This window comes from Lathyrus oleraceus, chromosome 4 (assembly GCF_024323335.1).
Source record: "Lathyrus oleraceus cultivar Zhongwan6 chromosome 4, CAAS_Psat_ZW6_1.0, whole genome shotgun sequence".
Lineage (NCBI taxonomy): Eukaryota > Viridiplantae > Streptophyta > Magnoliopsida > Fabales > Fabaceae > Lathyrus > Lathyrus oleraceus.
In genome coordinates, this window is record NC_066582.1 from 125781932 (window position 1) to 125808237 (window position 26306).

Here is a 26306-nt window from a genome sequence, read left to right on the forward strand (position 1 = left end):
GAAAGAAATTATTTCTTACTAGTATATATAAGAATTTCATTTGTAGATTAGGTGTTTTATTTCATTACAAAATCTCACTTACACTCGAAATACCAGTTCTAAGAGAAAAGATTTTTCATTAAGATAATGTATGAACCACGAAACACCATTTTTTTACTTTAATGTGAAGTCTTTCAATTCAATTTACATTTCTTGTCTAGTTACTTTCATCCATATATCACTAGCATTTTCTTTTTACTTTTGTTTTACTATAACATTTTGCTTTATCTTTGTCGATATTACATCTCTACGCTTTCTTTACAAATGTTGCGACCTATTCGAAATCATATCTTTTTCAAGGGAAACTACAAATAAAAACTTTAGCAATGTGTCCTAGGATTCACTAGTCGATCCTTCATGTAACCTTTAATTAAGAGACTACTGGTTATATACAAACTTTCAACGTAAACAAAGGTACATAATCTATAATCTCCACTTCCACTATCTTGAACCCTAAATCGATTTAGGCGTTGTAGTGCTAACCATGCAGGTACCCTCTCCCCGAGTCCACCGTATTGGAGATAACAACATCGACTAATGCACTACATTAAGATCTATCTCTCTAGTTCAAGAAGCATCGTGTCCCGACCTTCAATCCATGGCATCGTATCAATGCAATGCATCACAAGTCCTATCTCACCGTAGTTTCCATAATCATCGCCATTTTTGGTTCTGAAATCTCAGGATGTTCTAGGTTTTCCTTTCCATATTGTTATGATTAAGTTGTTACTTTCACAATTTAATGTGTATTTGACCTCATTAGTTCATTACCGTAATTATATATCATTATATATTAGCAATTGACCTTGTTGTATATACCATTTCCTTGCCGACTCCTATATTTCATTTATATTAAGTCTTCTCTTAAATGTTTGTCAACTTCAAGCTTTTTTTCCTCTCTCATACTTGTGTTCATATTTTTTCTTAACCATTTTTATGCAAGTAACCTAAATCTATACTCTTATTCCATGTATCATTATCAAATATTTTTCCCAATTTCTATGTCTCTTATTGTGGTACCTCTGCATAATATTTCTCTCATGCACATCCTTCTTTGCATATCATTCTTATCCTTTTGTTGTCATTTTTCTAAAGCTTCAAATTCCTATCATAATGTATTGCATAACTCCCTATCCCCTCTTTAAACTATTGTTTTGAAACAAAATACATCTCAATTCCCACTTATAACCCCCCATTCTTTTAAGAAGCTTAAAAGTTTGTAATTGGATTTAGAAGTGTTTTATTCATATTTACTACCATATCCACTAGCTAGTTCATTGTTGTACCCATCAATGTTAATCAAACATCTATAATTTAGTTTTGTCTCATAATTTACATCACCAACTACATTTTTTTGTCCTTGTGTACTACACTCAGAAAGACTAGGTTTTTTAGATGGTATTCCTGCTTTGCCTTTCCATTTCCATTTTCCTTTACCTTTCCTTTTGCCTTTCCTTTTTCTTTTCCTTTTTTCTTCTCATATTTACTTCTTTATCGCCATTTTAAAAATCTATTTCACTTTATAAAGTATCATTTTATCCTTGCTCATCAAAGTCGTCGTCAAGACCAAAAGCATCCTCCGAGTCTTTAAAGTGAACATACAAAGTGTTGTCTTCACTTGCATGATCTATTTTAGCATTAAAATTTTGTCCCTCATCTGTATTAACATTACAATATAGTCTCATATATATTTTAGGACTAGAATCTAGTCCCTCTTCATTAGAATTGTGGGTTCACTTCCATTAATTGTATCAAGTTTGTCTTTGTCCAAAAAAGTGGTCTATCCTACACATTTATCTTTTTTCAAAACAGTGGTCCCTCCCTCTCAATTTCCTTTTTCGATAATAGTAGTCTCTCCCTCATAGTTAACTTCATTCAATAAATGCGAACATTTTTCAAGATGAACCTCAGTGGGCCCTTGGTCAAAATATCCTTCATTATCCAACTTCACTACATTGGGTCATACAATATTATATTCAAGTAATAATGTGATTCTTCTATTATTTCGGGTTATAAGAGTTGGTGGATAACATATAAATAGACACTCTTAATCATAACTTCAATATTTTTCATCTTAGTGGTACCTAAATCATTTTTCAAAAGTGCCATCTCAATTATGTCCATGGCGTCATATAACCACAAGCTGTCTATAAATGGGTACCTTAAGTCCTTTAAACTACTTAATACTCCAATGTAGGACCCATAATCCAACTCGTAATCCCAAACACTCTCAAGACTATTGTAACCTGATTTGTAAACTCACTAAGCCATTATCATTATGTATGACACACTCAAACCGATTATCCATGTCCTAATCAAAATAAACAAAACGAGGGGGAACAAGATTCAATAAAACACAAAAATGAAAAATGGTGAAATGATACAATATTTTTGCAATTTAAAACAAAACAAACAAACCCATGGATTAATTGTGAGTGATTTGTAACATGTGTGATTTTAGTTCTCTTATCGTACTGTTGAACCAACAAAATAATGTTGCATGAGAAGACAATTCACTTGGTCGCTTGTGTTCTTCTTTAAAAACTAGGTTTCATGAAAGAAGCTTGGGTACACAATCATCAACTGAGAGAGAAATGACTTTGTATGAGTATAATAGTTGTCATAATAAAATTGAGCCTTGTCATATTGAAAATGCCAACTAGGATGACAAGTATAAATAAATATTTTTTTGATAAAATTTAACATAAATAACCAAGTTGACTAACAAATTTGTTTTTTATAGATTTAAAAGTAATGTTTATTAATTAAGTCATCAACATAAAATTATAAATTTAGTTCAAGGTGTATAACCCCAATTTTGATTAATTGATATAATTGAATTGTTTATGTATTTATTTAGTTATTAGGTATTTTAATTAAAATAAATCATGTGATTATATATGTTTTTAGGGTGTATCAGTATTGGTAGGGCATGGTAAGAATATATGTGCTTGGTAGAATAATTAACAATAACTAGAATATTAGTATTTTTAATTAATTATATTTAATATTAGAAATTGGTGGTTTTTTGTTAGAAATTATTTAGTAGTTAAAATTAGAGAGAAAATATGAGTTAGTAGAGAAATAAGGAGCAATGAGGAGAATTGGAGAATAAGTTAGGGGTAGTAAGGGAAATACCTAAATGAAATAATTAGGTTTTTATTTATAAATAGAGAAGTGTGAAAAATCGGAGAAGTTTATAGTACGTAAAAAATAGGAATTGGAGAAAGTGTGAGAAGAATAAGGCTAGGGCTTGAAGAAGGAAGAACAACCTTGGTCAATTCTAAATTTTGCAAGGAACCTTAGGTAAAGGGGAGAAAGAGCTTTAATATGAGTGTATAACATGAAAGGTTGAGATGAGAGGTCCTTACTCTCTTTAGGAGTTGTTTGATTTGTTCACAGATTGTTGTTGATGATGTTTTATTTTGAAAATTGGTGAATTGAGATGTTATTATTCAACTTTCGTATGTTGAATTACATGTATTTTATTATGTTTTTGTTCCTATGTGTTTATGTCATTGTTGGAATTGTTGAAATCATGATCATAAACATGAATTAATGAAATTAAATGGATTAAATAATGTAATTATGTGATTTAACATTTCCTAATGATGTTCTAACATGTCATATAATTTTATGGGTGTTTGAGGATGTTTGAGACTGAATTGGGTGAGTTTTAGAGGTTATGAAGAGGGAAATCGTGTTATGTATTTACGTAGGTCTGAACAATCTCGCTTAGCGAGGGTGACTTCGCTTATCGAGAGCTCACTTAACGAGCTACTGTGTTTGCTGAAGCGAGAGTGACAATGCAAGATTTATGGGTTTCTGTGAGCCTCGCTTAGCGAGTGACATGTCGCTCAGTGAGAGGTCTCCAGCGAGAGTGACAATGTAGAGTTGTTGTTTTGTGTCGATTTTCCGGTCTATTTTCCAATTCCAACGATTGTTGGTTGTTGTTTGATGGTGTTTGGTATGATAATTAACCTGTTTGAGTAATGTGTGAATATGTGTTATGGAATGTATGAATAATTGCGTGAATCTTTGTGTTTACTTACTGATAAATTGATGTTAAAATGATTTTAACATGATTAAATATTGTGTGAATTCACATTTGATGTGGTGCTGATGTTTAGAGATAATTTTGGTGATATTGCATGTTATTGAAAGTCATGCATCATGGTATACAGACCTCAAATCTAGTTTTGGTGTGCTCTGGCCCGATGATGTGGATTCATGAGCAAGTAGCTGGTTCCAGATGGGAATCAGTGAAATGTTACTTACATTGATAATAGAAATTTGGTGTGCTCTGGTCCTATGGTGGGGATTTAGGAGCGAGATGGACTTGTGTTGTCCATAATGGTACAACATGCATAAGTGTCACATTGTGTCGTGAGTGACATTTCATATATATGTGCATGTTGTTATGATTGGGTGTGAGATTATTCTGATGTTGATTGTGTATTGAATTTGTGTTATTTTGTACATTTCTCTATCTTCATATTCTTTACATTGTTTATATTGAATGTTGTTTCTCACCCATTTGCTTCATGTTGTCCACCATGGACATCTTGTAAATACTCAGGAGTGAGCGTTGTTGCTGTGTGCGAAAGGTGGCTTGTTGGAGCTACTCTCTGTTTGCTATAGTTATCACTTTATTGTTCATGAGGGGTTTTTAGTGCTCTGATTATGTAAGATCTGGGACGGGAGTTTGTCATGTTCTGATTAATGTTGATTTTGGTGTTTGGGAAGTTTAATACTTTATTGATAAGGTTACTTTGAAAGATTTTAATAGGTTGATTACGTTGCATAATTTGCAAGTATTTTGATGTGTTTATGAATGGTTGTCGTCGATGACACTTTAAATTATCGAGTAATTATTTATATATAAGTTTTGAGGTTTAAGGTGTTACATTAGTGGTATCATAGAAGGTCGGTCCATCTGGCCAGGTTTTTGTCATGTTATTTATTCCCCAGTATGCGACATGTGTGTGAAACACTATCAGTGCTTATTTGTTTTTCTAACCGCTTATCTACAGGAGCGAGATTGAAATAAGTGAGGGAGAAGCTTTTGATTTTCTGAGATGTTTCAGGTGTTGTTGGGTCCATGTTGTTTCCAGAGTTTGATGCAAGTGATGAGTTGTCTGTGTCTGCTAAGAAAGTGATGAGTTTATGAAGGACGGGGCTAAGGTGTTTATGATATTAGCTTCTATAAAGCTTGATAGCGAAACTGCAATAGGTGAATTACTCGTGGAGTGCGATTTTCCAGAACTATTTCCGAATAATATCAGTTATTTGCCCCTGGAGCGCGAAGTTGAGTTCGCTATAGACTTAGTACCTGGTACTAGCCCAATGTCGATGAATCCTTATAGGATATCTACTTTAGAGTTGAGTGAGCTGAAGAAGTAGTTGGAAGAATTGCTTAATAAGTAGTTTTTTCAACCGAGTGGTTTGCCGTGGGGAGTGTCGGTGTTGTTAGTCAAGACGAAAGATGACAACATGAGGTTGTGTGTTAACTATCGACAACTGAATAAAGTGACGATTAAGTACCCACTCTCGAGGATTGATGATCTAATAGATTAGTTGGTTGGTGCTTCGTGTTCAGTACGATCGATTTCCATTCGAGTTATCATCATATTTATGTGAAGTCTGAAGATATTCTAAAGACTGCATTCATAACGAGGTATGGTCATTATGAGTATTCAATGATGTTGTTTGGAGTTTCTAATGTGCCTGGAGTACATGAATAGAATATTCCATATGTACTTAGATTTGTTTATGGTTTTGTTCATTGATGACATCTTGAGATATTCAAAGTTTGATGAAGAACATGCAGAACATCTGAGAGTCATGTTGCAAACCTTACAAGAGAATAAGTTGTATGCAAAGTTATCAAAGTTTGAGTTCTGGTTGCGAGAAGTGAATTTCCTTGGTCACGTAATTTTTAATGGTGGTATTATTGTTGATTTATTGAAGATAGATGCAATGTTGCAATGGGAGACTCTGAAGTCTATTATAGAGATCATAAGTTTTCTTGGTTTGACTGGTTATTACAAAAGTTTTATTGAAGGATTTTCGAAGTTAGCATTTCCTTTAACTCAGTTGACTCTGAAGGATCAAGCTTATGTTTGGGATGTGCATTGTGAAGAGAGTTTTCAAGAACTCAAGAGGAAGTTGATGTATGTTACAATTTTGATATTGTCGAGTTCGAGTGAATCCTTTGTTGTGTATTGTGATGCTTCGAAGATGGGCCTAGGTGGTGTGTTGATACAAAATAGTCAGGTTGTTGCTTATGCTTCTAGACAATTAAAATTTCATGAAAGGAATTCTCCAACGCATGATCTAGACTTGGCATTCGTGGTGTTCGTGCTGAAAATCTGGAGGCATTATCTATTTGGTTTCTGATTTGAAGTGTTCATCGATCACAAGAGTTTGAAGTATCTATTCGATCAGGAAGAGTTGAATATGAGACAGAGGTGATGACTCAAATTTTTGAAGGATTATGATTTTGGCTTGAGTTACCATTTTGGTATAGTCAATGTTGTAGTTGATGTGTTGAGTAGGAAGTCGTTGCATATGTCGATGATGATGGTTCAAGAATTAAAGTTGATTGAGGAATTCAGAGACATGAGTTTGGTATGTGAAGAGACTCCTAACAGTGTGAAGTTGGACATGTTAGAGCTGACTAGTGGTATCCTTGAAGAAATCATAGTAGGTCATAAAGTTGATTTGGGATTGGTTGACTAGCTTCTGTTAATCAATCAAGGTAAATGATGTGATTTCAGAATCGATGAGAATTATGTGATGAGGTTCAGAGACAGGGTTTATGTACTAGATGTGCCAGAGATTAAGGAGATTATTCTAGAGGAAGGTCATAGAAGTAGTATGAGTATTCATCCCAGTGCCACTAAAATGTATCAGGATTTGAAGAAAATGTTTTGGTGGCCAGGAATGAAGAAGTAAGTAGCTGAATTTGTTTATGATTGTTTTACGTGTCAGAAGTCGAAGATTGAACATCAGAAGTCGTTGGGTATGATGCAACCGTTGAGCATCCCTGAATGGAAATGGGATAGTATTTCCATGGATTTTATGATGAGTTTACCAAAGACGACAAAGGGATGTGATTCTATTCGAGTTATTGTTGACACACTGACTAAATCATCTCATTTGATATTGATTAAGATCAGTTATCCATTGCAAAAGTTGGCTGAGTTGTAATATTGAGAAGATTATTAGTCTGCATGATATTCCATCGAGCTTTATTTCAGATAGAGATTTGAGGTTCATGTTGAGGTTTTGGCAAAGTTTTTAGGAAGAGTTGGGTACTAAGATGAAGTTGATTTATGCTTATCATCCGCAGAAAGACGGTCAGGCAGAGAGAATTATCCAATCGTTGGAGGATTTGTGTAAGACCCACCCCAATTTTGACCATAAGATCCCTCATGCAAGTTCATCATATTCATTGGCATTTGGATCATACCTTGGCATCCTCCTTACCCCTCTTTCATTGGGTTTATTTTAGGAGAGATTACCAAGAACCATGTGATTGTATCATACTTGTATATTATCATTTTTATTAATCAAAATACCAAAAATATGTCTTTGTATTTTCCTAACCCCTTTTGTAGGTAGGGCATGATCCCCATTGAACTATCAAGTTCACATCTAGGGTTTAAGACCCTCATGGCTAAAAGTACAATCAAGGATTGATCCAAAATGTATCAAAGCATCATATATGAGTCCCAATGATCTCTACATGTTATATTGATCAAGTATTCTTCAAGAGTTTGGAGGTGATTTGCCTTGGAAACCCTAGTTTGCCTGGGTATCTTAAGTAACTTCTCCAACAAGTTATCTCACCAATTGATCAAATTTCTCAAGGTACACTTCAAAATTCATCATCTTATGCATATATGATCTACCATGAGCCTATAAATTCAAGAGAGTTGAAGGTTAGCAAGTTGGTTGATGGTGGTTGGCCAGATGAATTCATCTGATCAAAACTGGGTCCCCCTAGACTCCATCTCCTACAACTTTCACCATATGAAAATGATTTCAAGAGAAACTCTACTCTAAATGACATTCCAAACAACTTTTATGTTGATACCTAGAGCTAGTTTTTCTTGGAAAATCATTTTCTATGTTGAAACATTATAGGTCATTTTGTCTAAACCCTAATTTGAAAGTCAACTTCCCAATGCCATAACTTGCTCAATTTTTATGATATGAAAGATTTACAAGTTTCACAATCAAATTCAAGATGTCTACTTCAACTTTTATGTTTGGAGTGATAGCTAAATAAACTTTTATGAGCATGTGATATGAGGATACATTATAGGTCGTTTTTGCCCTATACCATTGAACAAGTGATTTTCCTCAACTTCAAAAAGGCATAACTCTATCATTCTAAATCCAAATGACATGAAATGGATGACTATTTTTTGAAGGTATTTTAAATAGATACAACTTTGATGAATACACTTTTCTAATTTGGAGCTCACATAAAAAATTAAGCAAGGTTGAATATTGAGGTATATGACTTGACACTTAGAAAACTTTTCAACATGTTGAAATTTCCAAACTTCCACCTTAAAATTCACCATGATACAAGTCCCAAATGTAAAAGTGTTTAACACCAAACTTGTTCCCCATGATCTAAGCTTTCCAAAGAACCCTATTTCCTTCATTTTGGATGAGGTTTGCTAGGTCTGCGCATGGTCTTAACAGGTCTACATCATTGGAGAAAATCAAATGTCCAAAACTCTATTTCACTTTGCCTTGTCATTCAAGCATGATTTGAACTTCAGTACAGTTGCAATTGGATCATAATAGATTACTTCATGGGCTTGTACATGCCTATGCAAGCTTGTGCATCACCCTTGCCATTTTTAGCAATTTTTCAAGTGTGCAATTATCAATCCCAAATGCTATAAATACAAGGCATCTGAGCTCATTTCAAACACACATTGCACACCAGCTTTGCCCCCCAATTGAAACCCTCACAATTCAAAGGAAAACTCGAAAATAGAGTTTGAATCTTACTATTTGGAGATTCAAAAACTCCATAATCCAAAGCTTTGTACCATTGTTAAACCACTTCTATAAGCTCCTCGAGTGTGATCAAGTCAAGTTTGAAGCAAGCAAGATCCGTTTCTGCACAACATTAAAGGTAACTTTCAGAAATCTTCTTCTCTTCGATTCTCACTCAATTCTCATCAATTCTCTTGGATCTTTGATTATCTGAAGTCCTACCAATGTAGGCAAGAAGATTGAGTTGATTTGAGGTCAAATCGAAGCAACTCAGTTGACACACGTCAAAATTCAACTCCTCATATCTTTCTATATATTTGGAGTTAGTTGAAATTGAGGTCAGATCCGTGCTCCACGCCATTTTTTCTTTCAGATCATGTCCTCTTTTTTTATTTTCTTGATGGTGATGTGTGAAGCAGTCCGATGGACCTCGTCTGAGAAGGTGACCGGAGGTCCAGCGCCGGTGATGTGCTGGACAAGTTCTGAGCCATTGATCTCATTTGAAATGTTTTAATCCTGAGCGCCCAAAGTAATTACCACGTGTGTGGAATAGTTGATCAGGTGTATGGTGAAACGCGCGCTCATGTCCACTTGATCTGTTACCTCAATTAATCAGGGAGATCAAGTGGTCCACGTTTTTTTTGATTTTTTGATTTTCATTTTATTTCATTTGATTTTCATTAATTCATATTAATTTTAATATTGATCCAAAAAATATGAGAGTTTCACCAAAAAAAATTTAAATAAATTTTTATTTCATACTTTGAATTAAAATTATTTTTTGGGTCATTATTAATATTTTTCATGATTTAATTGCTTTTTTGAATATTTTTAATTGTTTAAAAATACTTTTAAGTCTCCAAAAATTCTGAATTTTTTTCTCCAAGGTCCTTCGACCTTGTTTGACCTATGATAAATCTCATGGCCATTTCTTTGGTGTTTTGATGAGATTTTAGGAATTTGACAAACCATATTTAATTTAATGCATTATTTTTAGTATTTTAAATTGAATAAATGTCAAATAATTGTGTTGAGCTATCTTGATGATTTGTATAAGTTTGATTTGTGTTATTGGGTCTTGGTAAAGGTTGATTTGACTTTGCTAGGTTAAGATCATTGGATTTAGGGGATTGATGGAATGTACATTCCATCTCCCAAAATGAATGAATGATCTTAATTTGGTAAAAGTCCTCCTTTGACCAATTTGAGTTTTGATATATTCCCCTCCCTCTTCATCTAATTCCCCTTCTTTATGCATCCATCTCATTTGGCCTATGATATCTCAAAGTCCTAAGACTAGTTGATTGAAAAACCCACATAAGTATGGATGAGATTATGCCACCTCTTTTGCATATTCTTTTTGTGTGTGGTATGTTTCATGAGCATAGTCCATCATACTATGTCTCTAACATGCATTAACACCAAAATTCTATTGCCCGACCTCAAATAGTTGTGACTTCTAGATAAGTCCAATTACAATTGCTTAACATAGCGCTAAATTTTTTACACAAAAAGACATAGCATTCTAGTTAGTGAGATTGTAAGTCTCCCCTCTTTCATGGTATTGTGTGGAAACTTGGCCTTTTTTCCTTCCTTTGGAAGATGTCTTGGTTCAAGGATCCATGCTTGTGATAAGTGGGTTGAGTGTTCTCCAAAGAATGACTTAAAATGAAAAGCAAAAGCAAAAACAATACTAACTTCTAACTCATTAACAACTAACATTTAATTTCAAGCCATTTACTTTTAATACACTTTAATTTTTTAAGCTCTATTATTTGCCAATATTCATACCATTCTAATTGTTTATATTAATGCCTTTTCACTTTGTCCACTTGGACCATATTGTGTGATATATCTTGTTTGTGTATATTTTGTTGGTTTGTGTGGTCTTTGACCATTAATGTACATAATAAGAAACAAAAAACCCTAAAAAACTATTGTGTGGACTGTTGGTTTGATCTTGGATAATTGGACTTAGAATCTAGGCAACATCCCTATGCAAAAGGACTTGATCAATGCCAACTTTCATGTAACCAAGTACTTGCAATTTGAAACTTCATCTTATACATCGTTGAATATCCATCTGAGTTCATCTGCAACATGATCATTGTAGAGTTGTTATTTTGAACCTATGACTTGTGGAATTCATCTACTACATGGGCAAATTTGAAAAAGATCGTGGAGTGGCTAAAGCTTGGATGTGGCTATCTTTATTTGATGTCTTGCTCTTCAAGTTAATATTATATGCATTGATTTTTGCTTGATTCTAATATCCAAGGGAATTTGGGGTTTCTATATGACATTCTTGTCTATTGGATTGCAGCCCATTGGTTAGATCTTTTCAACTCTTAACTTTTAAATCTATGCTTAGGATTAGTCTCTTCATCTCCTTCCCATCACTTTAATTTCAAAATCTCTCCCTCCTTTTAAAAAAAAACTTCTTTGTTTGAACTTTTTATTTTCTAAACTTAGACCCTTTGCGAATTAGAAACTTTGGCCTTATGCCATTGCATTTTCAAACTTCTTTTCTTAAATCAAACTTGTAAATAAAGTTAACTATACATGACTTAAAATTTTTAAAATCCAAAAAGAACTAACTCATTCAAACCATTTTCTAGGCCCTTGTGCCTTTCAAACTTAATTTTTGATTAAAAGCAATGCATCCACTTTGAATTTTGTATCACGAACTACGAGGTTTTGATCCTTCATTTTTATGTTGGTACATAGGCACAAGTCCGAAGGTCTTGTCAAGCACAAAAATATAATTAATTAATTCTTTTCTCATCCCCCCATTCTATTTGTTTGTAAACATCACTTTGTACAAAATACGTATGCACACAAGAAAGGACTCCCTAAGAGTACCTAGGACACTTTGGGTGCCAACACCTTCCCTCTGTGTAACCAACCCCCTTACTTGTAATCTCTGGCATTTTATTAGTTTTGATTTGAAAACTTCTTATTTTTTGGTTTTGTTCGTACTTTTCCCTTTTCCCTTGGAAAAAATAAAAGCGCGGTGGCGACTCTTGTTATTTGATGTCTTGTTTATCCATAGCTTGATGATCATGAATTTATCACTATAATTTGTTGGGGGATTATGTGCTATAACAAAGAGGTTCTTAGGATAGCTACTTGTCGTTGATTGATTCATTTACAATAACAATTTCTATTCAAGTATTGGGATTCCACCGTTCGAGGTGTTGTATGGTAGGAGGTGTAAGACATTTCTGTGTTGGTATAAATCTGGTGAGAGAGTTGTGCTTGGACCTGAGATTGTGCAACAAACTTTTGAGAAGATCAAGATGATCCAAGAGAAGATGAAAGCTTCATAGAGTTGTTAGAAGAGTTACCACGATAAGAGGAGGAAAGTACTTGATTTCCAAGAGGGAGATCATGTGTTTTTTTGAGTTACACTAGTAACTGCTATTGGTCAAGCTTTAAAGTCTCAGAAGCTCACGCCACGCTTTAGTCATCCATATCAGATCTTGCGGAAGATATGAGAGGTGGCCTATCAGATTGTCTTGCCACCTCCACTTTCTAATCTTCATGATGTGTTCCACATGTCTCGGTTGAGGAGATACATTCCAGATCTGTATCATATGATCCAGGTAGATGATGTACAAGTGAGAGAGAACCTGACTGTTGAGGTATCACCCATGTGGATAGAGGATCGGGAAGTGAAGCATATGTGTGGTAAGAAGATTGCCTTGGTGAAGGTAGTATGGGAAATAATTAGGTTTTTATTTATAAATAGAGAAGTGTAAAAATTGGGAGAAGTTTACAATACGTAAAAAATAGAAATTGAAGAAAAAGTTAGAAGAAGAAATGTTATGGCTTGAAGAAGGAAGAACAACCTTGGTCAATTTTGAAATTTGCAAGGAACCTAAGGTAGGGGGGGGGGGGGGGAGAGAAAGGGCTTTAATATGAGTGTATAGAATGAAGGGTAGAGATGAGAGGTTCTTACTCTCTTTAGGGGCTGTTTGATTTGTTTATAGATTGTTGTTGATGATGCGTGATTCTAAAAATTGGTGAATTGAGATGTTATTATTCAATTTTTGTATGCTGAATTACATGTGTTTTATTATGTTTTTGTTCATATGTGTTTATGTCATTGTTGGAGTTGTTGAAAGCATGATCTTAAACATGAATTGATGAAATTGAATGGATTAAATTATGTAGTTTTGTGATTTAACATGTCCTAATGATGTTTTAACATGTGATAAAAATTTATGGGCGTTTGGGGATGTTTGGGACTGAATTGGGTGAATTTTGGAGGTTCTGCAAAGGCAAATCGTGTTCTGTATTTTTCCAGGTCTGAACAATCTCGTTTAGCGAGGGTGACTTCGCTTAGCGAGCTACTGTGTTCGCTGAAGCGAGAGTGACAAAGTGAAACTTTTGGGTTTCTGTGAGCCTCGCTTAGCGAGTAACTGTTTCGCTCAATGAGAGTGACAGTGCAGAGTTGCTATTTTGTGTCAATTTGTTGGTCAATTTCTCGATTCCAACGACTGTTGATTGTTGTTTGGTGGTGTTCGATACGATAATTGGCCTGTTTGAGTGATGTGTGAATATATATGTTATGGAATGTATAGATAATTGTGTGACTCGTTGTGTTTACTTAATGATGAATTGATGTTAAAATAATTTTAACATGATTGAATGTTGTGTGAATTCGCATTTAATGTGGTGTTGTCGTTTGGTGATAATTTTGGTGATATTGCATGTTGTTGAAAGTCATGCATAATGGTGTATGGACTTCGATCCGATTTTGGTGTGCTCTGATCCGATAGTGTGGATTCATGAGCTAGTAGATGGTTCCGGATGGGAATCGATGAAGCGTTACTTATGGTGATAGTAGCGATTTGGTGTGCTCTGCTCCTTTGGTGGGGATTCATGAGCGAGATGGACATGTGTTGTCCATAATGGTACCACATGCATAAGTGTCATATTGTGTCGTGAGTCACATTTCATATATATTCGCATGTTGTTATGATTTGGTGTGAGATTATGGTGATGTTAATCATGTATTGAATGTGTGTTATGTTGTACGTTCTCTACCTTCACATTCTTTACACTGTTCATATTGAAAGTTGTTTCCCACCCTTTGCTTCATGTTGTCCACCATGGAATTCTTGGAGATACTCAGGAGTGAGCGTTATTGCTGTGTGTGGAAGGTGACTTGGTTGAGCTAATCTTCGTTTGCTTTAGTTATCACTTTATCGTTCATTAGTGGTTTTTAGTGTTCTCATTATGTAACATCGAGGGCGGGAGTTTGTCATGTTCTGATTAATGTTGATTTTCGTGTTAGAGAAGTTTAATACTTTATTGATGAAGTTATTTTAAAAGATTTTAATATGTTGATTCCGCTACATAATTTGCAAATATTTTGATGTGTTTACGAAGGATTGTCGTTAATAACTCCTTAAATCATGGAGTAATATTTTATATATATATTTTGGAGTTTAAGGTATTACACAAGGTCTTAAATATAATATCTTTAATTTATCATGGATCTACGTTATTTTTTTCATATCTTCAACATTTGAATATGCATCATACATAAGGTGTGTCAAAGTAAAAAAAATGTCTATTTAAAGTGTCTGACATTGTTATACAACTGTTATATAAATGTCGGACAGCGATTTAAAAAATGTCAAAACAAAAATATCTTTAGAGTACTTGTGTGAGTTATGTAATACATGGCATACGAGTGTGTCATACGGATGTCAAACCCGACACATTTCAAACAACTTGAGTAGCCTAATTCTAGAAGTGTACGAGGTGCATAGTTCACCAATTGCTGTGCAAATAGATAACCACAAACAAACTCTGATAGTTTAATGGATTGATTATCTATAATCGTCTGTCCATAAAAAATTCCAACCACTTGACGACAGGAAGAAAATAGAATCACAATTATAACAAAGTGAACAACAATAAGAATTTTAAAATCAATAACTTAATTTTGTTTTTGTTTTTTCACAAAATCAAACAAAAAATTACTAGCCTACAAACCTCAATGTTTATACTTAAAGGAATATTAAAACAAACTGTTTTCCAAACTAACCTGTCCAAAATCCCTTTAAAACTAAACTATTCTATTTCAATTAGTCCAACAAGCTAGAGTTGGTTTTGAATAAGATGTCCCTTCAATATTTTCAAAGGCTAACTCTACAGTTTTTCCTCTTTCAAACATTTATTAGACAACATTTATGGCATTTGGGCCTTCTGACTTTTAATAATGTCTGTCACAACCCAAAGTCAAAACTCAATTTGTGCTATTTTATTTGGATTGGACTTTGTATATATATAACTGTTTAGAATGAGTGAATCTCCATTCAGATTCTTCTCATCATATCATTCCAGTTCCAACTCATTAGGTGCTCTCTCAAGTTTTCTCCCTCTCATAAGTTGACTTTTCTTCACATAAGTGCTTTTGTTGTTGGAGAATGGCAGCACACAGGCTTGTGGTAGCATCACTTTTTCTCTGCTGTTTGGCTGAAATTTGTTATGGAAAGGTTCTCTTTTCTTCCTTGAAAACAACCCTTGTTGTCACTGCTTCCCCCAAACAAGGACAAGGTAAGTAACAATAAGATCATGAATCACATAGATCATGTTTAATTTTGATGAACCCTTTTCTCTTGAATTTGAATAATCTCAGAGATACGGTTAAGTCTCTCGCATCAGATAATAGGTTTACATGTTTATAAGTGAGTGCAATCCTCACCCTACAAGCTGGTTTTGTATGGATCAGTTAAGCTCAACCATGTTTCTTAACATGGTATCGGTTTCGCTATCGTGCCACCTGCTTTTAACATTTCTCAAGAAAAAATCAGAGTTTTATGCGGTTCTTGATTTTATGAATTGAGTTGATTTTTATTATGAATTTTTTTATGCAGTTTTGTCATCTGGAGTGGACAAAATCAGTGGAACATGGTCTCTAAACAAGGCTTTCCCAGCAGGAACAGACTCTTCTTACAAAACCATAAAACTGAAGTTATGTTACGCGGGGATAAGCCAAAAAGACCGCGCGTGGAGAAAGACCGTGGACGATCTCTCAAGGGACAAGACTTGCCAACACAAAATGGTAGCAATGCACTACAATGCTTCCAACAAAACCGTACAGACCTACGACTGGTTGATCGAGCGGTTCGTGCCTCAGGCCACGTACTTTGTACGCGCCTACGCGTTTGACTCCAACGACGTGGAAGTTGGTTACGGGCAAAGCACGAATGCTGATAAGAGTACTAATCTGTTTGAAATCAACGCGATCAGTGGACGCCACGCGACGCTTGATATTTGCTCTATTTGTTTCAGTGCTTTCTCGGTTTTGTCCTTGGGCGTGTTCTTCTATATCGAAAAGAGGAAGGGAAAGTCACAGAAGTAGTGATTGAATTTGAGTGACATAAGAAGGAAGCTTCATGGTAGATTGTTTTTATAATGCTTTATAGTTCTAAGTTTATGCTTTTATATCAGAATGATGAATAAATCATGAGATACATGTTTGTACCTTTCAATGCAAGTTTCTTTATCCATGTTTATTAAATAAAGCAGAAATCAATTCTACATGATCAATTCACTCAGAATCAAAATTCTAGTCACCGCAGAACCAACACAAACATAATAAGTAAGAGCAATCATTTGGTCACATCTAAGCATTATTAAAATACATATTTGTACTCTGCATTCTGTCAGTACCATAAAGTGATATTCTGTCATGATAAGCTTCAACATATCCAAATGAATCTCTACCAGGAGGACATTCCAATGCAGCTTCAAGAATTCTATGGTGTATCCCATGTGAATCAATGGAGTATCCACCTTTATGATCATGACCAGAAAAACAAACCTTCACACAACTGTATCTATGTATCAAACTCATCACCTCATCGTAATTCCACAACAATGCTTCCTTAGACGATGCGACAGGATCTAGAGGCATATGACAACAAACCACAACTTTTTGTTTCGATTTTGTTGCATCTTGAAGAACATTGTTCAACCACTCCATTTGTTCTTTTCCAACGCCTCCGTTGAACATAAGAAACCTTCTTTCAAGTCCAACTAAACCTGTTGGACTATTCTTGTCCTCATTCGGATTCTTCTCTCTGAGTAACTTCATAGCTTCCAATGTTCTCGGATGATCTCGAGGCCAACCGATGGCACTTATATCATATCCGTCAAGAAAAACAAATCTATACTCAGGCACGGGCGAAAAATCATAGTAACCATGGCCTTCAGAACTACGAATCTTCAACAACGGAAGTAACTTGTCGCGAGGTAGATTGTACAGACAGTGATTTCCAATTAAATGATGTACCTGTCCTTCGAATTTATCAAATTCGCCCGCAATTTTCTTTACAGTATTAAAAGATTGTTCTTTCGGACAAAACCCGTCAACAATATCTCCACAGTTTATCACAAATTTATGTCTATGATGATTATTCCAACTTTGAACTGCTCTTTGTAACACAAGCATGCTATGCCTATAGTAACGAGGAATGCCGAGGAATGAATAACCATCAGGAATATCAGCATATTGCACATCGGATATCAATCCGAACGAAAAGAGAGGTTGTTTTTTATCATGTACACTTTTCATCCAATTTTCAGAACCCATTGTGTTTCTATCTAATCTCCACAAGCACATCACCTATTGGAAATGCAACATGATATCTATAATGTCATCAAAATAGAACTTTCCATGCACAATCAATGAAAAAAAACATCAAAAACAGAAAACAGACAAAAACAAACGATCCTATGCTAACATAACATGACATATAAAAAACATGAGAAAGAAAGAAAGAAGGACTTACTTGTGTGGGAAGGTAGATCTGAAACGTGTTTAAGGAATTTGGTACGTTAACGTAATACAAAATTCGGAGAAGGTACTGCCACTGTCTTCTTCCTACCACGTTGCAATAGACATTGCAACCAGATCTCTTACATGGTTACGGTATTTCAACTCAAACGAAGCAACAACACGATTATTGTTTCCCTTCTTTGCCAAATTGGAACTAATTTTTGTTATAAAATTGTTTTAATATGTTATTTTTTACGAAGAAAATGCAAATTACAACTGGAATTTAACTAATATAGGCCGTTAGAAAAGCTAGGTAACAAATTCTTTGTTTTTTGTTTTGATACATGGAAAGATTAAGTTTTTTTTAAAAGACATTGAGTTTTATCTCGAGTGTAATTTTTTTATGGAAAAAGAAAAAGAAAATAAAAAACTATTTAAGAAATAAAGTCTTACTAGCTTCAGCTAAAAGATAACTGGTAATTTTTACAGGTTCCATAAACATTCCTCTCTCTAAAGTCAACATAAACATAAATATTCTCAACTGTTTTACTAGATAGTCAACATAAACATTCCTTTCTCTAAAGTATGAAATAGTTGAACTTGTTAATTCTAGAGAAAAGCTCTTTAATGTTGTGAAGAATTGCGACATAATGATGTTAAACATTAACAAACTTTGAGATAAGTTTGATAGTAGAGTTGGAGTTAAAATAACACATCAGGTCTTTGATGTCAAGTTTTTTGGCATAGGCAAACCATGATATATCGTCATCAACTTAATATGAATGATGTTGGTTAACCAATATAACTCGCAAAACCATGAACCCAAGCACCATCAGCATTTCGAATCAATTCACCAAAATCCGAGATGTTGGAATTACCGAGGCTACTGTCATCAACATTCAAAATCATATTACTACCTTTGTGTGAATTTCAGGTGATCGTTCTCGTTGGATGAGATAAATTATGATTGAGAAAACATTTAGCTAACAGATTAACATAATTCATTATGATAAGTTTCAAAGTATAGAAAGATATCACTTAATTCCTGAGACACAATTCGTTCCTAGCACACAACAACCACTAGAAAACAAGGCAAAAAGATAGAGTCATCATTGATGCATATCTAATTCAATCATATAAATTGTCCCATTGGAAGAATAATGGGTCTAAGAAGCCAATAGATTTTCAAACATGGGTAGCAAATTCGCAGTCACTCATGCAGTCTAGAGTCGTCTCAACATCCTGATTGCATCCAGGATAGAGATGTATCTGGAGCATACCACGATGACACAACATCGATCTTGTAGGAAGGGGCTTATGTAAAGTCATCCAAACAAAAAATTTCACCTTCTCAAAAGTAGGAATATGCCACATCCACTTCCAAGAGTTATTGTCTGTTGTATTTTGAATAAATTTAAGTATGTTGAGTCAGTTATAACCATCTCGAGCAGTATAAATACCAACTAAATTGTCTTTTCAGGTTAACCGACCAGACACTATAGAATTCAAACAAATGGGAAGCGCTTTTAGGCGGTCACAAACAATAGGGGAAATATTAGTATATAATGAATTGAAGTTCCAATTCTAATCCAAGTAAACTTCATTCACTCGTGTAACACCCTTCTAAAATACCCCAAAAATTAATTAAAATAATAAACATATAATCAGAGTAATAGTGCACCAAGGGTGTCACACACAAACATTCCACACCATTTAAACAATATAACAATCATGCTCTTTTATTTAATTTAAATATAAAGTATTTGCACAATTACGCAGCGGATAGAGATCAACTCAATCATGCAAAACATGTAACATCACATGTAATTTAGTTCAACAACAACAACAATAATAATCAAAGTGTTCCCGCCCGATGTTACATCTATCAGAGCATGACCCACTAGGGAGACTACACTAGACTCCAAGCATTTGCTTCTACTCAACTCATTTCTCGTTACCTGAAAAATAGTTGTAAGGGTGAGTTCCTCAATCAATATAATAAGCATTATAAAACAACATGTAATGCCAAGTAATTAACACATCAATCACCCTAATTGCAATACACATTCAGTAATAGCTCATTGGCTTAAACATCATACTCAACATCAATATACAATACCAGTATAATCTCAATTCATACTTAACAACACACAACACACGTATAATATTGGAACACATCCATTCATATTATACGCCATACATATTTTTATGCAATGAGACTCTACACATGCGGTACCGACTATTCTTGAACATATAGTTCAAGCTCACCGATCCCTCCAGATACGGCTACTAAGCTCACTAGTCCCACTCATTTGAGACCTAGTGACTCACTCACTAATTCCTCACCATGGGAATTAGCTACAGCCCCGAAGGCTAGACTATGCACACTAATCATCTAGTATGCAAACATCAACAACAACCCACAATGGTTCACTCACTAATTCCTCACTATGGGAATTAGCTACAGCCCCGAGGCTATGCCATGCATGCTAATCATCTAGCAATGCAACATCAATAATAATTCAAGAATAAACATATGCTCACACTCTGAGCCATACAACAGTCCATTCACACATACATGCATAATATATACATTCACAGCATCATGTACATCATTATACATCATCAATCTTTCATCACATAAGCATGTCAGATTATGCCAAACAACAACCACAATATTAGTACATTTCAATATTGCATATACTGCTCAAAACAGCGGGAATTTATCCCTATTACACCATAGGCAACATAGGCCAACCCTCAATTAGGTACACCACATTTAACAACAATAATTTTTCACTCTGCAAAAGTGTTAACCGGTTAACGCCCTGGATTAACCGGTTAACGCAGGCAAAACTCACTTTCTGGCAAAACGCAACAGCGTTAACCGGTTAACGCCCTGGGTTAACCGGTTAACGCAGGCAAAAACTCAATATTTTCACATTTCAATACAGTGTTAACCGGTTAACACCCTGGGTTAACCGGTTAACGCAGACCAAACAACAATTCCTGCGCTAACACACGGCAGAATGCAGAATTCCGCCGTTGGAGGACTTCCGGACCTCCGATTCCGATTCCGTAAAAAGCTATACGATCGGGAAAACATTACTCACACAAATACCGATTTAATTTCAACTTTCAGCACAGTTCATCCCACAACATTTCAACATTTACAAATCCCAATTAGGGTCAAATTAACGGCTTATCACTACCCATGACATATTATCCCAAAATACCCATTAATCGACGATAAACCCCCCCTTACCTTAACAATCCGGCGAATCTTTGAGCTTCAAGCCTTTCCGTTCTTCAACCTTTGCTCTTCAGCTCCTTTCTCCTCTTCTCTGCCCTTTTCCCTTTTCACGATTTTCTCTGTTTTCACGTGAAATGTTTTTACTCCCAATGGGACTTTTTCCTTAATTCCAACTTATATATATTTTCCAAATAATAATTATTATTCCAAAATAATAATAATTTAAAAAAAATAATAATAATAATAAAATTTCCAATTATTTAATTAAATTAATAATTAAATTATTAACTCAATTCAAATAATTATTTTATTATTATCGGGGTGTTACAACTCTCCCCCACTAAAAGAGTTTTCGTCCTCGAAAACATACCTCAAGCGAACAACTCTGGATAAGACTCCTTCATCTTACTCTCCAGTTCCCAAGTCACGTTGCCACCTGCTGGTCCTCCCCAAGCTACCTTCACCAAGGCAATCTCTTTACCCCGCAACTGCTTCAACTCTCGATCCTCGATCCTCATAGGTGATGTTTCAACAGTCAGGTTATCTCTCACCTGTACATCATCTATTTGGACTACATGCGACGGATCATGAATGTACCTCCTCAACTGAGACACATGAAAAACTTCATGCAAATTCGCAAGCGACGGCGGTAAGGCGATACGATAGGCTACTTCTCCTATCCTCTCCAAAATCTGATAAGGACCAATAAATCGAGGTGTCAACTTCTTCGACTTCAAAGCTCGACCAACACCAGTTATCGGAGTGACGCGAAGAAACACATGATCTCCCTCTTGGAACTCAAGTGACTTCCTCCTCTTATCGTGATAACTCTTCTGACGACTCTGAGCAATTCTCATCTTCTCCTGAATCATCTTAATCTTTTCCGTAGTTTGTTGAACAATCTCCGGTCCAACCACAGCACTCTCACCGGACTCATACCAACATAAAGGTGTCCGACATCTCCTACCATACAAAGCTTCAAACGGTGCCATACCAATGCTCGAATGAAAACTATTGTTGTAGGTGAACTCAATCAAAGGCAAATAACAATCCCAAGCACCTCCTTTTTCTAAAACACAAGCTCTCAAAAGATCCTCCAGTGACTGAATCGTCCTCTCAGTCTGACCATCAGTCTGCGGGTGATATGCAGAACTCAATCTCAGTTTAGTTCCCAAAGCCTTCTGCAAACCCTCCCAGAACTTCGATGTAAATCTAGGATCTCTGTCCGAAACAATACTCGACGGAATACCATGCAAGCTTACAATCTTCTCAATATACAACTCGGCTAATCTCTCTAACGGATAATCCATTCTGATCGAAATGAAATGAGCCGACTTCGTCAATCTGTCCACGATCACCCAAATGGCTTCAAAATTCTTACTTGTCCTCGGTAAACCAGAAACAAAATCCATACTGATACTGTCCCACTTCCACTCTGGAATAGCCAACGGTTGCATTAGTCCAGACGGCTTCTGATGCTCAATCTTTGACTTCTGACAGGTCAAACAAGAATAAACAAAACTCGCAATTTCTCTTTTCATTCCCGGCCACCAAAATAACTTCTTCAAATCATGATACATCTTCGTAGCTCCAGGATGAATACTTAAGCCACTACGATGTCCCTCCTCAAGAATACTCTTCTTAAGCTCAATAACATTCGGAATACACACCCGACTACCAAATTTCAAAACACCATTCTCATCAACTCTGAATTCACCACCTCGACCTTGATTCACTAAAGTCAACTTATCAACCAAAAGCATATCGGATTTCTGACCCTCTCTGATCTCCTCCAGAATACCACTCGTTAACTTCAACATTCCCAATTTAACACTGTTGTGAGTACTCTCACACACCAAACTCAAGTCTCTAAACTGCTCAATTAAATCCAATTCCTTAACCATTAACATAGACATATGTAATGATTTCCGACTCAATGCATCAGCCACTACATTTGCTTTACCCGGATGGTAATTCAAACCAAAATCATAATCCTTCAGAAACTCTAACCATCTCCTCTGTCTCATATTCAGCTCTTTCTGATCAAACAAATACTTTAAACTCTTATGGTCACTGAAAACCTCAAATCTTGATCCATACAAGTAATGCCTCCACAACTTCAAACAAACACTACAGCTGCCAACTCTAAATCGTGCGTCGGATAGTTCCTTTCATGAACCCTCAGCTGTCTCGAAGCATAAGCTATAACCTGCTTATTCTGCATCAACACACCACCCAAACCCAACAATGAAGCATCACAGTAAACTTCAAATGGTTCCGACGAACTCGGTAACGTCAAAATAGGAGCAGTAGTCAACCTTCTCTTTAACTCTTGGAAACCTTCTTCACATTTTGAGTCCCAAACAAACGCTTGCCCCTTTCTAGTCAACATCGTCAACGGTAACGCCAACTTAGAAAATCCCTCAATGAACTTCCTATAATAACCAGCCAAACCAAGGAAACTTCGAATCTCAGCAACAGACTTCGGGGCTTCCCACTTAGATACCGCTTCTATCTTAGAAGGATCAACAGCAACACCACCTCTTGAAATCACATGACCAAGAAAACTAACTTCTTCTAACCAAAATTCACACTTAGACAGTTTAGCAAATAACTGCTTTTCTCGCAGCACTCCTAAAACCACTCTCAAATGCTCAGCATGCTCTTCTTCAGATTTCGAATACACCAAAATGTCATCAATAAACACCACAACAAACTGATCCAAGTACGGATGGAAAATCCTATTCATGTACTCCATAAATACTCCAGGCGCATTAGTCACACCAAAAGGCATTACAGAATACTCATAATGTCCATACCTCGTTCTGAAAGCAGTCTTCTGAATATCCTCAGTTTTCACACGTATCTGATGATACCCAGATCTCAAATCTATCTTGCTGAACACACTCGCACCAACCAACTGATCCATCAAATCATCAATCCTCGGCAAAGGATACCGATTCTTGATCGTCACTTTATTCAGTTGCCTGTAGTCCACACACAACCTCATAGTACCTTCCTTCTTCTTAACCAACAACACTGGTGCACCCCACGGTGACACACTTGGACGAATAAACTTCTTATCCAACAAATCTTCCAACTGACTTTTCAATTCAGCTAACTCAACAGCAGACATACGGTACGGAGCCATCGATATCGGTCTAGTACCAGGTACCAATTCAATCGAGAACTCAACTTCACGCTCTGGCGGTAACTCATTCACTTCTTCCGGAAACACATCAGGAAAGTCACACACCACTGCTAGATCACGGATCACCAGTTTATCTTTAGCCTCTAAAGTTGCCAACAGCATAAACAACTCTGCCCCATCTGCCACTTCCTCATTCACCTGCCTGGCTGATAGAAACAGACTCTGCCCTTCCTCAATCTCAGGAAATATCACCGTCTTATCAAAACAGTTGATATAAACTCGGTTAAACACCAACCAGTTCATACCCAAGATAACGTCAATCTGCACTAATGGAAGACACACAAGGTCTATCCCAAAATCTCTACCAAAAATATTCAAAGGACAACTCAAACAAACCGAAGTAGTAGTCACTGAACCCTTTGCAGGAGTATCAATCACCATACTTCCACGCATCTCAGATATCTCTAACTTAAGCTTCACAGCACAATCCACAGATATAAAAGAATGAGTAGCACCTTGTCAATAATAGCTATAAGAGGAAAGCCATTAATATAACACGTACCTCTGATCAAACGATCATCTGCAGAAGTCTCAGAACCTGATAGAGCAAAAACCTTGCCTCCTGACTGATTCTCCTTCTTCGGCTTAGGACACTGGGGACTGATATGACCCAACTCTCCACAGTTGAAACAAGTTACAGTCTTCAATCGGCACTCTACAGCCAAGTGACCACCTTTCCCACACTTGAAACACTTCATCTCAGCACTGGTACACTCATGAACACGATGTCCAGCCCGACCACATCTATAACACTTAGCAGGAGCACTAGAGTCTCCCCCACTAGGCCTCTTCATCCCACTCTGCTTCTGAAAACCTTTGCCAGCTGCATACGGTTTTCCACGATCCATCTGATTCTTACCCTTCCTATCAATCCTCTGCTGATAGCTCTCTGCTCTAGCCTTGGAATCCTGTTCAAAAATTCTGCAACAGTCAACCAAGTCAGAAAACACCCTGATCCTCTGATATCCAATAGCTTGTTTGATCTCAGGACGCAAGCCGTTCTCAAACTTCACACATTTCGAAAATTCTCCAGCAGCCTCATTATAGGGAGTATAGTACTTTGACAACTCGGTGAACTTCGCAGCATACTCAGTAACCGACCTGTTACCCTGCTTCAATTCCAAAAACTCTATCTCTTTCTTTCCTCTGACATCTTCTGGAAAATACTTTCTCAGGAACCTTTCCCTGAACACAGCCCAAGTGATCTCAGTATTCCCAGCAGATTCCAACTCAGTGCGGGTAGCAACCCACCAATCATCAGCTTCCTCTGACAGCATATGTGTACCGAACCTGACCTTCTGGTTATCAGCACACTCAGTTACTCTGAAGATCCTCTCGATCTCCTTCAACCACTTCTGAGCACCATCTGGATCGTATGCTCCCTTGAACATTGGAGGATTGTTCTTCTGGAACTCACTCAGTTGACGAGCAGCTCCCATTCCTACAACATTTGGATTCCCTCCAAGTACTCCAGCCAGCATACCCAGAGCCTCAGCAATCGCAGCATCATCTCTGCCTCTTCCAGCCATCTCTATTCTTAAAACCCAACAAACTAAAACAATAAGTACTGATAGGGTTACACAACACCTATCCCGTACAGGGAAAACAGAATAATTACGACTCGACACGACCGACGATGCTCTGATACCACTAATGTAACACCCTTCTAAAATACCCCAAAAATTAATTAAAATAATAAACATATAATCAGAGTAATAGTGCACCAAGGGTGTCACACACAAACATTCCACACCATTTAAACAATATAACAATCATGCTCTTTTATTTAATTTAAATATAAAGTATTTGCACAATTACGCAGCGGATAGAGATCAACTCAATCATGCAAAACATGTAACATCACATGTAATTTAGTTCAACAACAACAACAATAATAATCAAAGTGTTCCCGCCCGATGTTACATCTATCAGAGCATGACCCACTAGGGAGACTACACTAGACTCCAAGCATTTGCTTC

The 26306-nt window shown here is 36.1% G+C and overlaps 2 protein-coding genes across 3 annotated transcripts; one reads left to right on the top strand and one right to left on the bottom strand.

Moving 5' to 3' along the window:
• Positions 1–15363: 15363 nt before the first annotated feature.
• Positions 15364–16628, top strand: LOC127073985 (high-affinity nitrate transporter 3.1). The gene is made up of 2 exons (XM_051015238.1): positions 15364–15636; positions 15957–16628. The coding sequence occupies exons 1-2, from the start codon at positions 15507–15509 to the stop codon at positions 16442–16444; spliced, it is 618 nt and encodes a 205-aa protein (XP_050871195.1). The 5' UTR covers positions 15364–15506; the 3' UTR covers positions 16445–16628.
• Positions 16569–18191, bottom strand: LOC127073983 (manganese-dependent ADP-ribose/CDP-alcohol diphosphatase). 2 transcript variants are annotated; one of them, XM_051015237.1, is made up of 2 exons: positions 17877–18191; positions 16569–17733 (listed from the first exon to the last, which is right to left on the bottom strand). In XM_051015237.1, the coding sequence occupies exon 2, from the start codon at positions 17705–17707 to the stop codon at positions 16709–16711; it is 999 nt and encodes a 332-aa protein (XP_050871194.1). In that variant the 5' UTR covers positions 17708–17733; positions 17877–18191; the 3' UTR covers positions 16569–16708. The 2 variants fall into 2 exon arrangements, with proteins under 2 accessions (XP_050871194.1, XP_050871193.1); XM_051015236.1 differs by having other exon boundaries at positions 16569–17710; positions 17877–18188.
• Between the last annotated feature and the right edge of the window lie 8115 nt (positions 18192–26306).

What these genes read in the sequence shown, in the direction of transcription:
- LOC127073985 (XM_051015238.1), top strand. Translation starts at nt 15,507, where the DNA reads ATGGCAGCACACAGGCTTGTGGTAGCATCACTTTTTCTCTGCTGTTTG. An exon ending in TTCCCCCAAACAAGGACAAG is followed by an intron (nt 15,637 to 15,956) that starts GTAAGTAACAAT and finishes TTTTTTATGCAG; the next exon opens with TTTTGTCATCTGGAGTGGAC.
- LOC127073983 (XM_051015237.1), bottom strand. Translation starts at nt 17,707, where the DNA reads ATGTGCTTGTGGAGATTAGATAGAAACACAATGGGTTCTGAAAATTGG.